At 40.0% G+C, this 17178-nt stretch overlaps 1 protein-coding gene across 1 annotated transcript in view; it reads left to right on the forward strand.

Moving 5' to 3' along the window:
* Positions 1-8445: 8445 nt before the first annotated feature.
* Positions 8446-17178, forward strand: part of SNCAIP (synuclein, alpha interacting protein) — a 60258-nt gene continuing 51525 nt past the window's right edge. The window contains exon 1 of the mRNA XM_009893822.1: positions 8446-8502. Coding sequence (XP_009892124.1) covers positions 8446-8502 — 57 coding nt within the window. The remainder of the gene's footprint in view (positions 8503-17178) is intronic.

Below are 17178 nucleotides of genomic sequence, written 5' to 3' on the forward strand. Positions count from 1 at the left end.
GACCTGGGATGTTTCCAGGGATAGGGCATCTACCACCACTCTGGGCAACCTGTTCCAGTGGTTCACCACTCTCATTGTAAAAATATCTTTCTTATATCTAGTCTAAATCTGTCCTCTTTAGTTTAAAACCATTGCCTCTTGTCCTATCGCAACAGGCCCTACTAAAAAGTCTGTCCCTATATTTCTTATAAGCTGTATTTAAGTATTGAAAGGCTGCAATAAGGTCTCCCCAGAGCCCTCTCCAGGCTGAACAACCCCAACTGGTCTCAGCCTTTCCTCATAGCAGAGGTGTTCCATGACTACTCATTTTTGTGTCCCTCCTCTGGACCCGCTCCAACAGGTCCATGTCTTTCCTTTGCTGAGGACTCCAGAGCTGGACGCAGTACTCCAGATGGGGTCTAACCAGAGTAGAGGGGAAGAATCCCCTCCCTTGACCTGCTGGCCACCCTTCTTCTGATGCAGCCCAGGATATGGTTGGCCTTCTGGGCTGCAGGTGTTCATTGCCAGCTAGTCTCCCTTAAGACTCCATAGGATTGCTTTCTGTCCAGGCAATAGGGATGAATATGTGATCTTGAGGTCTAGGTAGACAACTAGGAGAAGTTCAATTATGTTTGGCCAGAAACAAATATATTTGTTCTTATCGAAAACCAGTGCTTAATGTGCATTAGCCTCATTAGGAACAGAATTGGGCTTAGTATTTGTGCCTCTTCATGGCTGTGGGTGGATTGTTTCTGCATGTCTGGAATACAGAGTTTTTCTGAAGTTAAATTTTAAAAATAGCATCTTTTAGTCTTTGAAAATTGTTGTGCTTTGCTGCATTCCTTCCTCCTGTCCTATCAGTGTAGTTTGTGCACTGATGGTACTTGCATGGTGATTAAAAGCAGTGCTTTTATTTTGACTTGCTTTAGAAGTATCATACTATTATGAATTGCTGCTGTGAACTTTTAAACTCAGGAAAACTTCTGAATAAATGTGATAAGGGATAAGGTAATCCTGGTCTCAGAATTCATTCCTTCACCAAAATAAATCACATCATTTTTCAGCCTCGCTGTTAACATCTCTTTTTTTTTTTTTTTTTTTTACGAAAATTCATCTTTACTCTTACCCCTGGTCCTATTGAGCCTTTCAATTTAAATTTGACTGGACAGATGATTTCCTTTGTATGATATATTTTTCTTGGCTTACACAGAAAGAAAAGTAAATAAAACAAACTAGGACAAGAGGGGTGCTCAGTAAGTAATAGACAATCCAGACACTGAGCATGACAAGTAATAGGAAAAATGTTGTTTCATATAATTAGAAAAAACACTTTGGGAGCCCTAGAAGGTAACAAAAATTGGTTTTACAATGCACTTCAGTCTGCATTATAATATCAGAAACCCTTACATGACTTTAAAATGTCAGCGTAGTGCAGCCATATGTCAGGTTGTCATTTTATTTGAATGCATGAAGCTAAAGTGGTGTGCTTGAGAAGCAAATGAACCGCCATTTGAGCTGCAGTGTCGCTCTTTACTTTCTTGGAGTCATGTGCTTTAATATTTATTGATTATATCCAAGTAATTTCTCCCTTAGAGATAATGAAGAGAATGCAAATATGAATGAGAAGCTGGGGTCTTCTTAAGAGTGCATGTATGTATAGTATTGAATTTAAAGTATTGCTCACGACTAGATAATGATTGTAGGTACCTTCCAACTGAAATGTTCTGTTCTATTGAATTCGATTCAATTTGATTTGATTGAATTCGATCCTAAAAAGATGAAACTGCAAGTTTTCTGTGTTTTTGATGCTTTCTCCTTGTGTTCTGCATTTATCACCTGCAGTGGTACCATCTGTATTTGGTGAATAAAGATTTTCAGTTGTCCTGGGGATCTCCTGCAAAGCTTCAAATATGACCTTTTCCAGAGTCCGTTGCGGTGTATTCACATCATGTTTATTATTTAATTGATTAGTCTTGTACCATGGAGCTCTGTTAAGCACAAGCAATAAGAGGTGTGATAGCTGGAGAGGTGCTAGTGTTAGACCAGACTAGCTTTGCTAGGACCCAGTGGCCAGGCTTTCTTGCTTTCATTCAGTAGTCCAGCTCATATACCCCCTAATTATGGCAGTGCTCCTGAACGTACTGTAGTGCCTTCCTTACACTGTGTAGTAAATAGGGTTACAAGGCCAAATTAATTTTTGGTAGAACTTCAGTGTTACAGTGGAATATGAGGGTAGAGGAACTGAATTCAAAGTTCTAGATATTTCCTGACAGATGATGTGCCTTCCTGAACTGTGGATTTTAATCGTGTGCTGGGGTTTTCACTGCATGCTAAATAGATTTAACATAATGTAACGTTACACTGTTCTATTTGTTTGAAAGTGAAGAAACTTGGTTTTATGCTCTTGCTATTGCTTAATGTTAGGGAATAAAATTCAGATGCTTACCAGATTTCAAGAGTTACTTGAAACACATAATGTGTGCTTAAATTAAAGATGTAAAGTCTTTCCTTTCTGCCCATGAATCTTGTTCATCTTGAGCTACTATATAGCCTCTGATGCTTAGTAAAGCACAATATGTTTATTTTCTTATCTTAGACCTATAATTGTGAAATGTAACCTTATCCCCTAATTAAAAAGCAACCATCGTGGCATTCTGACATTTAAAGCCTAAATCTTTAATATTAACTGTGCTTAGGGAAACAGCCTTTTGCCAACCACTATAGAAGTATTTACATCTGATTTACTTTATATTTGATTCAAAGTTTAAGTAAATCCCCAAATATTTTGTTATAGCAGTTCTGAGATGTGGAAAATAAAACCCCATGTGGCATTTAGCAGGATTTTTTAGAGTTACAACTGAAGTAGACGTTTAATTGACAGCAGATCTTTTTATTGTTATTTGTTCTTGTTATTTATGTATCCATAAATAATTAAAATGATGCATTCTCAATTAGTTGTTTTGTTTTGGCTCAATAAAGGACATTTCCCCTGTGCTCCCTCTTGGATTTGGTCTTTCACGTGCAGCACTGAGACTGTTTTTGGCTGAGGAACTGGATCAGATTCCTTTCAAAGCTACCGAATTTACTATAACCTTGTTGCAAAGGGGTCATTACAAATCAATTATGCTTTTTTACTCCATAGTTTTGCATTGAGCAAAGAGAACGAGAAACAACCTTGATGCTTGCTTACTTTCTGCTTCCCAAAGCAGTCTCTTCATTCACTCAGTTTATTGACAGATGGCAAATGCTCACCTATATGGCCTTGTTCTTTCTTCACATTTATTAGTATGGAGAAGGCAATGACCATTAAAAAAATAAAAGCTTCCCTGCCATTCCCATGTTGAGTTATCTTCATCCTCAAAAAGCACACCAGCCCCTCGGGATTGTTGTTGGTGTGACTGTTTTTTGAGACTGTGTGGTGAGACAAATCCAAGACTTTGATCTACCTTCAAAATGAAATCTGTGAACAATGTAAGCATTTCACCTGTAGGGAATGCATGCCGTCAGTCTAGAGTGGAGTTTTAGTGTTTGCAGAAATTGATGGATTTGTTCCCTGTAATTCATTGCTTTTTTATTATTATTTTACTGGGAATTGCTTTTTTGCCCCTTTTTTTCCTCATTCACCTTACTGTATTGAATGTTTCTCAGTAACAGGATTTGAGTTCAGACAACTAGTTTTAACTGAGAAGGACAACAGCAGAGGAAATCTGTGATTTGGAAAAACAATAAGGAAAGGATAGTTGCTGTTTTTTGAAAAGGAGAAGGATGGGGTTATTTTTCTTTATTTTACAACCTGATCACTGTTTAGTATCTGTTGCAATGTAACATATGCAATATGTCATTATATCAATACTAGTATTACCACATTTTTGTGTGGTAATTTCTAGCTGGATGATTTCTCCCGGTGGAACTGTTTCATAAAACTGTAAAAAATACTTTTTCTTGAGTACATATAACTGTGTTTATGTGGTTTTCTTCTTTTAGCTGTGAATTCTGAGAGCAAAGATTTCTTTTACCTGTATAAAATGTATATGTGTGTATGTGTCTCTGTGCAAGCCAAATTGCCAGACAAGAAATGTCCTTTTTTGGGTTAAAATTTTGTGGCGTATTTAATGACTGGCTTCCAAAATACACTTAAGAAAACTGATCAGTTAAATGTCAGACATTTCTGCTGGCAGGCTAGAGACAGTCGTCTGTGTTGCTTTCTTGTTGATGCTGGAAATACGTTACTTACCTTATGTCATCCATTGCTGGCAGTTGCAATTTTGGTTGCAATTATTTTTACCTTAAATTTGACCAGTTGTGCTTATGATCTGCTTGTGAATGCTATTCAGACTGCTTATACTTCTGGTGATATGCTGGATTCATCCATTACAAAGGTCTCAAAATAGTCTGAGTACTATCCTTACCATATGGTTTGCATTATACATGGTGTAGTTCTACTATGTTAAATTGTGTCAAAAAAGTGCATCTCTTGAATAAGACTCCAAGTATAGTCATGGGAAATCTTATTTGGTCATAGCATTTGTCCTGAGTTGCTGTCCAGCTTTACCTCATCAAGAAAAAAATGAAAATCTTACAGGAAACAGAATGCATGAGTCTCTTGCCCTTTCTTTACATATAGCTGAACGCTATCTTCAGAAAGATAAGTTTCCGTAGAGAAAATGCGTTTGTTTTGGTTACCAACTTTCTCTTTAGCCTTTGTGGGTTTTCTAGTCTTTATGTTTTGAGAAGACAGAAGATAACATTTTGGGGAAGTAATGTTGCAAGACTGTGGACTGGCATGACGAGTTTTGTACATCTCTAGGTAAAATGCAGTTGTTCTGTCAGCCATGGATGGATGCAGCATTTTTTTGCCTCAATGGCTTCTTGCAATTTAGAACTAAAAAATGAGTTTGAAAAGCAAAGATCTTTGTGTTCTAAAATCTTGAGATATGTGGTAACCAGGAACAGTAGTTCTTTTATTAAAGCTGTGGAGTTTTGATTTGTTTTGTTTGATGTTTGTTTTGTTGTTTGTTTATGGTGTTTTTTTTGTTTGTTGTTGGTTTGTTGTTGTTTTTTTTCCCTGAATAAATCAGTTTTAATTGCAAAATAAAAACTTTAGGTTACTTCTTGATTCTGGCTAATTATGTGGCATGTTTGGAGTAGCTTTATTTATTTCTTGCATTGATTTTTAAACATACTGGGTGGGGTTTTTAAAAATCCATTTAATTCCAGTGAAGAACTGAAACTCAGTGAAGCTTTGGTTTGGTTTTAGGCTGTTTGTGTGTGATATAGTGACTTTAACCATAACCATATATGACTTTAACCTTTAAACTTTTCTGTTTGAATTCTCATTCTTACTTCATACATGTATCACCTTATGGAATTATACTGGGTAGATTTTACAATCCTGTAATTTGTGTAGGACAGTACATATGCAGTTGGCATTTATCTTGCCTCTAAAACTGGCGTGGTGATTCGGTTTGAGCTGATATCAATAGGCACAGTGATAAACTGACAACTAGTCTTTACCTCTGTGGTGGGACACTGGGATGGGTTGACCTTGGCTGGCTGTCAAATGCCCACTCAGCTGCTCTCTTATTCCCCCTTCTGAACAGGAGAAGACGAGAAAATAAGATTAAAAATTAATTCATGGGTTGAGATCAAGAAAGGGAAGTTGCTCGTCCGTTACCATCGCAGGCAAACCAGACTCAACTTGGGGAAAATTAATTTAAGTTATTGCCAATTAAACATAGAGTAGGGTAGTCAGAAACAAACACAAAAACTAAAATGCTTTCTCCCCACCCCTCCCTTCCCAAGTTCAATTTCACTCCATCGCTCCCGACTCTTCTGCATCTTCCCCATGAGGCGGCACAGGGGGACAGGGAATGGGGGTTGTGTTCAGTTCATCACATGTTGTCTTTGCCACTTCTTCCTCCTCATGCTCTTCCCCTGCTCCAGCATGGGTCCTTTCCGTGCAGTACAGTCCTTCAGGAACAGAGTGCTCCAGTGTGGGTGCTTCACGAGGTCACAAGGCCTGCCAGCAAACCTGCCTCAGTGTGGGATGCTCTCCTCATGGGGTCACAGGTCCTGCCAGGAGCCTGCTCCAGCATGGGCTTCCCACTGGGTCACAGCCTCCTTCGGGCATCCATCTGCTCCAGTGTGGGGTCCTGCATGGGCTGCAGGTGGATATCTGCTCCACCATGGACTCCCACAGGCTGCAAGGGGACAGCCTGCCTCACCGTGGTTTTCACCATGGCCTGCAGGGGAATCTCAGCTCTGGCACCTTGAGCACTTCCTCCCCCTCCTTCTTCACTGAACTTGGTGTCTGCAGAGTTGTTTCTCTCACATTTTCTCACTCCTCCTCTCTGTTGCTGTTGCACAGCCATTTTCACTCTCTTCTTAAGTATATTGTCCCAGAGGTGCTACCATCATTACTGATGGGCTCAGCCTTGGCCAGCATCGGGTCCATCTTGGAGCCAGATGGCATTGGCTCTATCAGACATAGGGTAAGCTACTGCTGTCTTTTCACAGAAGCCCCCCCTGTAATTCCCCCACCACTACCAAAACCTTGCCATGCAAACCCAATACAGTGACAGCGCACTTTGCCACAAGTAAGCTGTAACAACACCCAAATGCAATGTTGAAGCATAAACCTTAAAAAAATATACTGAAATGCTATGTTTCTGTTAAGAAAGCAAAATCTCTAATGTGGAAAAAGGTCTGTAGACTTGAATGTGGCACACCTTTTCACAACAGCTAATTCCTTTCATTGCAAGGATTCTGCCTGATTTTAGTAGTTCCATCTAAGAATAAACTTAGCATTTGGGAATTGTGCAAAATGAACAGCTTCTGATTAGTTTCACGTTATAGCTACTTCTGTTTCCTTATGTCAAGTTGAACTGAGGGCTTTATACCTTTTTACATTTTTGTAGCCATCTCCTTTTCCACTGCTTCACTCAAGTCTAACAGGCACAGTAAGAGCAAATAATAGGTAGCTGAGGTTATTCTTACGTGCTGCCTTCCTCCCCATTTTCTCCTCCCCAGGAATTCCTTCCTTCTCATATTGCAAGGAGCAGAAATATCCTAATACATTAAAGGAAACCCATGCTTTTTTTTTTTTTAATTTCCTTTTTCATTTAAAGAGAAAATGATGCTGAATAGTCCTTTACTTTCAGTAACTTGGTGAGAAATAAAAATTTGCTTTTCCAGCTCTTCAAGAACAGGTGTCTTAAGATCAGCTTTGTGCTTAGGTGGGGTGTTATGAAGGAGATTGATGACTGAGGGTTTGTTTGCCAATAAGTGTAACACCTGCAGAAAAGCATTTTCTTCAAAACCCTTATCCAAGGAAATTCTTAACCGCATATGAATGTTCCACACAATGATTTTATTTAGAACCTACACAGCTGACTTCATTATTCATAAACATATTTCTTGGCAGTTATCATGTGAATAAACTGGGCTTGTATTATTTTTTTTTCTTCAGGTATTTCCTTTTGTTATGTACAAGTACTAGAAGGATTTAATTTGCTTCCATGATAATACTTAACACTTATGCAGTGCCTCACATTATTTAAAAATGCATTACACTTTTCTTTTTCAGCTTCCTTTAAAATAGCTTCCTTTTCCTCTTTCACTTCTGTTGTACTTGTCTGTAGTGGTAACGCACACCTTCATTATAGTTAGGATTAAGAAAGTAAGAGGGTTTTATGGTGTTTGAGCATTTGATTGTTTAAGCTCCAGTTTATTCAGAATTACGTATTGACTTTTCCAGCCAAGAGAGTTTTCTCTTTGTTTTCCCTTGCTGTGAGGAAATGGTTAAGGCCCCTGATAATCAGTGCACATTGATATAATTCTGTTTTTGCCTTGGTTACTGTTTTGGGGGAAGTTTACTTGCAGGCTGAGGAGAGATAAATCACCCATCTGTAAAGCACTGACTGTGTTGTGTGTTAGTCTGCTTGTAGGTGGAGGTAAAGTGTGACAGGATTTTGTTCTCTGTGCACAGCATGATTCTGAGTTCTTTTCTGCCTTCTTGAGCAGAAGAAAACTCTAGTAACAGAAGATGCTGCGTTCAGGACAGTAAAGTAATAGCATCCATAAAAGAAGCTACATTATTAACGCAGCTATGGTTGCAAGGTCGTGAGGGTGCTCAACAGCTTAGGTCTTTACACCTATATTGAACTTCTAGAGTGATGCTGAGTCAAGTAATTTTGACTTCCAGTTCAAGTACCACTTAGCTATTCTCCATACAAATTGAAATGATATGATGTGATGATATTAAAAGTAGAGGTGGCAAATCATATTTAGGTTTTGGGATTAAGTTATGAAAGACTTTACAATACAAGTTAAATGTTTTCAGTAATCTAGCAACTATATTAAACCATTTCCATGTGGTTTTGACCCTTTAGTAGACAATCCCTTTCTCTTTTCTTAATTAGGTCTTTACTACTGTGCTGACTCACCCAAAATGTCCATAGAAGAATAATGGAAGCCCCTGAATACCTTGATTTGGATGAAATAGATTTTAGTGATGATATATCGGTAAGTACAAGTCTTATTTTATTTGTTCAAGTTGAGACAATCTTAGATATCTCAATCTTGATATAGTAAACAACACTGTTATTAGAAGCCACACTCCTTTTTACCTCATGTATAGTTTAAATGTTTAAATAGGTTCAATCTAGAATAAAATGAGGTGTTTTGTAAGAGAAATATCTTACAAGCTTGGAAAGAAAAAATAATTCATCTCCTTGAGGTAGCAAAAATGACTTGCAAATCAAATTAATTAAGACTTTTATTTCTGGGTTGCTTATCTACTGTATTGTCCTGAATTAGTTATATGCACTGTAATGCTAGCCTTAGTCACCAAAATTTACCTTTTTTTAAATTGAATGTATTTCAGTTCTAAAAAATCCCTCCTGCCCCTCTCACCTCTGAATTGCTCCTTTTTCATGTAAGTAGTTACTCTGCCCTTTCCACCAGTAGCCATCTCCAAATACAGCAAGATTTTATCGATAGGTGTGATAGCTACCTGTGACGTGGTGGAATACAGAAAGAGGCAGAAGGAATTCCAGGGATTCATAGACAGCTCTGATCCTTAGTGTCACAACTAAAACAACTGCAGTTGTAATTGCAAGGAAGAATACTGTTCATCTATGTTAGGTGTTCTTATAGGAAGAAGTGATACAGTATATTCTATTACTCATAATAATACTCCTACAGCCAGTGTTTCTGCTATTTGTGTAATAGTGTTGCTAGTATGGTGAATGTGTGATTAATAATGGACTTGAATACATAAATTAAATCCACTAGAAGAAAAATTTTTAATTCAATTTTCAGGTTGAAGAAAGCGTGCCACCATCTCCTTCCAGACTTTTCATAATTTCATAGTTTTATTTCTTTTTTTATTTCTTTTTTTTTTTTATTACAAAGGGCCTGGTTTTCTCTTTAGCATTTGGGACTCTTGATTCATTTTAAAACATTCCAGATGCTTTATTCGCAGACAGATTCCTTTTGGAGAGGATATTTTTTTTTAACCTATTGTAACGTTCAATTTTTATTAAAGAGGAATATGGCAAATGCCCAAAATATTATACAACAACGAGCCAATCTTGAGTGAATACCTTATTCTGGGCAACTTTCTTTTTATTACTGTTATATGCTAGATCATGTCCTGGTATCTGTTTCTATACTCAGTTCTGCAAAACTGTAAAACATAATAGATGTAACCTCTCTGTGTCTCTCCCATTGTGGCTGTTGCTGCATACTGGTGGGTTAGGTTACTCACTTTTCCGCTGAACAGTTCAGGCTGCCTGTTTTAATAGGTTGTTCTTTCATTGGACGCTGAACCTTGAATAAAAAATCAGCACAAATTATAGAGGTAGCAGTTTTAATTTCTGCTGTAGCAGGTAAGAGAACCAAGAATTTGTTGCTACAATCCAGATTAACAAGAGAATTCATGGTTATTCTAGTGCTCTACACATATCTCACTGTATACAATTTAGAGATACCTGACCTTCTCATTTTATCATTAGCCTTCCGTGGAAGCAGCAGCTGCACAGCATCAGTGTTAGCGATTTATATTGTTCCTGTTAGCCCTCTGGTTCTAATCCAGTGCAGAAAAGTACTGACTAAAAATAATGGCAGCAAGAAGGCTGTTAAAATTATGCACTTATAAATGTACCTGAGTTAGAAAGCCACTGTGTATAGTCCAGACCCTTGTAAACCATTTCAGCCAAAATGTAATAGACAGAAAAAATAGACAGGAATTTATTTTAAAAGGCAAATAGATATGTAACTGGTTTTGGTTTCATTTTTTTTTTTGCTTTATGTTGCATTTGTACATAAGAAAATGAACCTGTACGTTTCTCCAATATCATAGACTCATAGAATGGTTTTGGTTGGACGGGCCCTTTAAAGGTCATCTAGTTCCTACCCTCTTGCCATGGGCAGAGACATCTTTCAGTAGACCAGGTTGCTCAAAGCCCCATTGTGATGCATTGACCTTTGCTGGCCACCTGGTGGCCACCAAGCAGCTCTATCACTCCTCAATCAACAAGATGGGGATAAAAATACGACAAAAAGCTCGCAGGTCAAGATCAAGGTCAAGGGAGATCACTCACCAATTACTGTCATGGACAAAAAAAGACTCGACTTGGAGATATTGATTTAATTTATTGCCCAACAGCACAGGATAATGAGAACAAATCTAAAAACACCTCCTCCCCACCCCTCGCCTCCTCAGCCCTTCCTAGGTTCAACATGACTTCTGACTTCTCTACATCCCTGCCCCAGGAAGCACAGGGGGACAGGGGGAATAGGACTTGCGTTCAGTTCATGTTGTCTCTGCCAATCCTTCCTCCTCATGCTCTTCTCCTGCTCCAGCGTGGGGTCCCTCCCTTGGGAGACAGTCCTCCATGCACTTCTCCAATGTGGGTCCTTCCCACAGGCTGCCATTCTTAATGAACTGCTCCAATGTGGGTCCTTTCCACAGGGTATAATCCTTCAGGAACAGACTGCTTCAGTGTGGGTCCCCCTGAGGGTCACAGGTCCTGCCAGAAAACCTGCTTCTGCGTGGCCTCCACTCCACAGGCCACAGTTCCTGCCAGGAGCCTGCTCCATCATGGGCTCTCCACAGGCTGCAGGTTCCTTCAGGGCACATCCACCTGCTCCAGCGTGAAGTCCTCCATGGGCTGCAGGGTGGATATCTGTTCCACCATGGTCTTCTCCATGGGCTGAAGGGGAATCTCTGCTCCGATGCCTGGAGCATCTCCTCCCCCTCCTTCACTTACCTTGGTGTCTGCACAGTTGTTTCTTTCACATTTTCTCACTCCTCTCTCCCAGCTGCTCTTGTGCAGTGTTTTTTACCCGTTCTTAAATATGTTATCTCAGAGGTGCTACCAACATCACTGATGGGCTCATCCTTGGCTAGCCCTGGGTCCATCTTGGAGTCGGCTGGAACTGGCTCTGTCCCACGGAATCACGGAATTTTCAGACTTGGAAGGGACTTCTAGAGATCATCCAGTCCAACTCCCCTGCTAAAGCAGGATTGCCCAGAGCACATTACTCAGGACTGCATCCAGGCGGGTCTTGAAAATCTCCAGAGAAGGGGACTCCGCAACCTCCCTGGGCAGCCTCTGCCAGTGCTCTGTCGCCCAAACCGTAAAGAAGTTCTTCCTTGTATTTGAACAGAACTTCCTATGTTTCAATTTGTGCCCGTTGCCCCTGATCCTGTCACTGGGAACCACGGAGAAGAGTCTGGCTCCATCCTCCTTTAACCCACCCTTTAGATATTTATACGCAATAATAAGGTCTCCCCTCAGCCTTTTCTTCTCTAGGCTAAAGAGTCCCAGCTCTCTCAGCCTTTCCTCAAAAGGGAGACACTCCAATCCCTCAATCATCTTGGTTGCCCTACACTGGACTCTCTCCAGCAGTTCCGTCTCTCTTGAACTGGGGAGCCCAGAACTGGACACAGTATTCCAGTTGTGGCCTCACCAGTGCCGAGTAGAGGGAGAGAATGACCTCCCTCAACCTACTGGCCACACTCTTCCCTATGCAGCCCAGAATGCCATCGGCCTTTCTGGCGACAAGGGCACATTGCTGGGTCATGGGTAATTTACTGTCTACCAGGACTCCCAGATCCTTCTCCTCAGAACTACTTCCCAGCAGGTCCACCCCTAACCCATACTGGTGCCTAGCATTCTTCCTCCCCAGGGGGCATTCCCTGGTGTCTTCTCACAGAAGCCACCTGCAGCCCCTCCTGCCAGTTTGCTATGTAAATCCAATACAATCCTCAATCCCCAGTGCATCCAGCACTTTTCTAGCAAACCTGTTCAAGTGTCTCACCTCCCTCATTGTAAAAAATGTCTTCCTTATATTCAATCTAAATTGGCCGCCTTTCAGTTGTCCCTTGTCGTGTCACTATCAGCCCTGGTAAACAGTCTCTCACTATTTTTTCTTATAAGCCCCCCTTATATATTGAAAGGCCATAAGAAGGTCTACCTTTCTCTTCCCCACGATGAACAACCCCAGCTCTCTCAGCCTGTCTACATAGGAGAGGTGTACAGCCCTCTGACTGTTTTCATGACCCTCCTCTGGACCCACTCAACAGGTTCATGTCTTTATCGTACTTAGGACCTCAGAGCTGGATGCAGTACTCCAGATGGGGTCTCTCAAGAGCAGAGTTGAGGGGGAGGATCACGTCCCTCACCCTGCTGACCACACTTCTTTTTGTGCAGACCAGGATATGACTGGCTTCCTGCTCTGCAAGTGCACGTTGCCAGCTTGTGTCCAATTTTTCATGCACCAGTATCCCGAAGTCCTCCTCTGCAGGGATGCTCTAAATCCCCCAGTCTGTATTGGTACACATGGTTGCCCTGACCCAGGCACAGGATCTTGCCTTGTTGAACTTCATGAGGTTTGCATGGGCCCACTCTTCAAGCCTGTCAAGGTCCCTCTGGATGGCATCCTTTCCCTCAAGTGAATCAACTGCACCACTCAGCTTGACGTCATGTGAAAACTTTCTGAGGGTGCACTCAGTCCCACTGTCAATGTCATTGATGAAGCTATTAAATAGTATTGGTTCCCACATGCACCCTTGAGGGAACATCACTCATTATTGGTTTCCACTTGGAGATTGAGCCATTGACTGTAACTCGTTGGACATGCCCAATTCCTTTTCTGTCTAACCATCCATCCATCAAACCCATATGTCTCCAAATTAGGGGCAAGGATGTTGTGTAGGACTGTGCCAAAGGTCTTACAGAAGTTGAGGTAGATGATATCTGTAGCTCTTGTCACTCCATCATAGAAGGCCACTAGATTAGTCAGACATGATTTGCCCTTTGTGAGGCCATGGTGGCTGTCTCTGATCACCTGTCCATCATCTGTATGTTTCAACATAGCTTCCAGGAGGATCTGTTCCATGGTCTTATTGGGCACTGAGGTGAGGCTAATTGGTTGGTAGTTCCCAGGGTCCTCCTTTTTATCCTTGTTGAAAATGAATGTGATATTCACTTTTCTCCAGTCATTGGAGACTTGACCTGACTGCCATGAATTTTCAAACATGATTGAGAGTGGCTTAGCAACTACATCTACCAATTCCCTCAGGGCCCTGGAATGCAAATACAATGCTTGTTTTGCAAACTAAAGATGGTACTGTTCCAGATCCATCTGGCATAGTGTATTTGAGTGTAGTTTAGACAACAGAATAGGTTTCTGGGACTCTTGTTTACATTAAACAAAAGTAATATTCTGTCTGCAATGACATTAAGCAGCCAAGCTGAGTACTTTCATTTATTTCATCATGAATAACTACTCACAGAAAGGAAGAAAAAAACTTACGACCTTTAAGTTGCACTAAATGATAGATACACTATTAAAAGTATGTTTTAAATTTTCCCCCTTATCCTGTTAGTACTCTTCATTTTTGCCCGTAAATTTATTCCTGCTTGTAAGTTGTATGCTGTTGTCATGGTTACCTGAAGGTTTCCTAATCCTTTAATTGAAAAGCAGGATTTGTATTGCACTGCCAAATTGTGCGAATTGAAGCTATTTTATTTCTTGGTTTACAGAAATAATACCAAATTACCTAGTCATAAGCGTAGTTCCTGGTGCTAAATATTTGTAAACTCTTTGGGGTTGAGTGTATAGATTATTGCTCTGATCATTCAAACAGCTCTATATGAATGAAAGCCTGGCTCACTGGTGCCAGGGCAGGATTGGGCCTAATTGTACAGTTTGTGAAATGTGAGTGCAGTAAGTGAATTCAAACATAATTAAGCAGCTGTTGAATTGTCAGGTATTTTGAAACAGCTTCAAAAACTTCCTCATGTCAATCCTCGCCTGGCAGGGCAGATGTAAACTATGTGTGGTCAGGAGTGTGGCTGATCTCCTGGCCTCCTGTTTACGTGGCACGGGGCACCTCCTGAGCCTGCTGTCACCCTTCCACCAGCAACCAGAACTTCAGGGCTCAGCATGGAGGGTCCCACATAGCTGTGCAGGCACAGTCACTAACTGAAGCAGGCTGATTTATTTCCCATCCAGCTGATGGACTTATTCATAATTCTTCCCCTCCACCCCATCCCTTTTCAAAATGAAACAAAAAAGGTACAGAAGGCCGCTAAAATGCTCGTAGAAAGTGTTAGATCCAGACAGACATTTTGTACCTTTAACAGTGTTAGTGTCTGTATAGGTCTTCTTTAAAGTTAAAGGGAAGAAAAACATATGCAGTGTCTATATAAGATCCTATAAACAATATATAGCACAAATAACCTAACCGGTACTCCAAAGATGGTGATCACAGTAAGAAGCTTATTTCAGGGAGCTGTCATTTCTCACATGCACTGTGCCAACCTAATCTCTTTCCTCCACTTTTTTGCTCCAGAGCTGCTTAAATTGACATTTCTATTGAGAAATATCTTCCTGCAACCTCAGGCCAAGTATTGTTGTTTTACTTGTTCTCGATGTAGCTTGCTAGTCCTAAATAAATGTCTAGCAAAAAGGGTGGTGTTGCAGAGTTACAAACGATTAAGCAAACGTAATATAAAGGTATTAATTTAGTGGGATTTGCATACTAATGAAACAGTTTATTTGCCACTATAGCAAATAAACTGAAATGAGACTGTTAAATGGCTTATGATAATAATAACACCTGGAAACAAGTAGCTATAATGAAAGAAGGTGTCTGCTTTCTCTAAATGAAAACAAGGAGCTATGCATTTAAGAGCAGGACACAGTCACTGGTGTCTTAATCTAGTGAAGGTGAATATGTTGAGTTTTGATACTGACTCCAGCTGGAGCAGGACATGATCCTTAGTGTTTTGGGGGTGCCATAGGTCTGATGATGTGGTCTGAGACTCACACTTTGTGTCCAGCGTTGCCCTTTGACTCCATTTCAGGAGACACTAAAGGTATTCTCCACAACAGAATGTTAATAAATAACTTTTGTGTTTGAATTTAATTTTTTTTACTGTTTTGTATATACACTTCTATGCTACAACTCGTGAACCAGTATTTCTTCATTCTGATATTTCTCAGACACAAGTGAGTCTTCAAGTGGCAGACAAGTGGCACAGCACAGAACAGCCTTGCTAGAGATTGAAGGGTTTTTTCTCATACGTTGCGTTTAAAATTTATTGCATTAAAATTTGAGAACCATGTGAAATTTAAAAGGTTAACATGTCCAGTAATTCAAATTGTGTAGTGCAGTTTTACATAATGAACAAATGTTTTGTATGATATTTGAGGTCCCATTTTCCCCTGAATTAATAGTGTCTGTTGAAGAAAATCTGGAATATCTTGCATTTGTGTGGAATATTTGTTACTGCTTCTTGTCTCCTTTGTTGTTGATACTGTTCTTCCATCTTACAAAGTCCTTAAGGGGTTTACTGAAATTCACTATTTCATATTGGACATAAGCATGCCTTAAAAGCAGAAAAAGAACCCAAACCTAAAACCGCAATCAAAAATGCCATTACATGCATTATTCTGGGAAGAAGCTCTTAGTTTTGCTACTGAATTTCACTGTCAACCACAAAACACTTTGACTAAATACCAAAAATCACAGTTAAACATTGACTAACAAAGCGAACTTATGTGCTTAGCTCTCGCATTGTCACTTCTGCCTTTGGGCATGGCCCTCAGCTCTGGTTGACTTGGTTACTCTAATGGTGGAATGGGAGAAATGGTGTTTAATTTTGCGTGTAGAACAATTTAAATTTATTGAATGAAATGTGTGAAATAATTTATTTTAAATACTGTTGAATAAGCATTAAGTCTAAAATTCTGTTCCAGGGAGGGGTTGCCATCTCAACTTCTTTTGCTGTCCCTTAGTGATACCACTAGTCACTTTGAAATTTTTGGTTGAAGAAAAGCTAACAAACATTACTGGTGATCAGAGCTGGAGCTAGAGTATGAGACAAAGTAGTTCTAGAGGGAAGGCCTGGCAATGAATTGTTTTTATGGTTGGGAAAGTTCCACTTTAAAGAGTAATTTTAGTTGCTTCCTGCACCAAAAGCCAGTTCTCCACATGTTGACCACAAAACACAGATGGCAGAAATGTAAATGCGCAGAAGTCTTTTTGAGGACAGAGGTGAGTGGGAGGAAATCCATTAATGATCAATCCAATATGATTAAAATGCATAATCAAATTTATAACATTTAATAGATTCTTGGTGGTGGGAGGTGGTAACTGAATACATTTCAGTGCAATGTTGAAATAGAAAGAAAATCTGTTCTTCCAGGAAAGAACAGGAAAAAAAGACAAAAAGAAAAATGGCTTTCTGTTTTTGAGGTTGCCTGACAAAACACATAGCAATGGAATACAAAAGGCCTCATTCTAATTGAATTACAAACTGTGTAATAGTTTAAACTACACCAGCTGGTCTTATGAAGCTACCATATTCCTTAGAGACGTGTTCCTTGGTTTCTCTTAAGAATCTTGCTAGACCAGTTCGGCACTGCCTTCTGAGTCTTTGTGCTGAAATAGCAAGATGTATAGCTTAACAGCTCGATCTTTATTAAACAATAACTAGAGTGAAGTGCAGCACATGGTGTTTGTGCATGTGTGTGTTTAACTTGTATTAATTTGTATTTAGTAGCATCTTTCTCCCTGTTCTTCTGCTCTTTGTTGCTTTAGGCTGTCACATCCTGGAGCAGTCAGAGTCTTATAGACACAGCCTTGTTGAATGGTGATTGGAGTCACTGGGTAGTTCTGTG

The sequence above is a fragment of the Charadrius vociferus genome, unplaced genomic scaffold, assembly GCF_000708025.1.
Source record: "Charadrius vociferus isolate BGI_N301 unplaced genomic scaffold, ASM70802v2 scaffold158, whole genome shotgun sequence".
Taxonomy (NCBI): Eukaryota; Metazoa; Chordata; class Aves; order Charadriiformes; family Charadriidae; genus Charadrius; species Charadrius vociferus.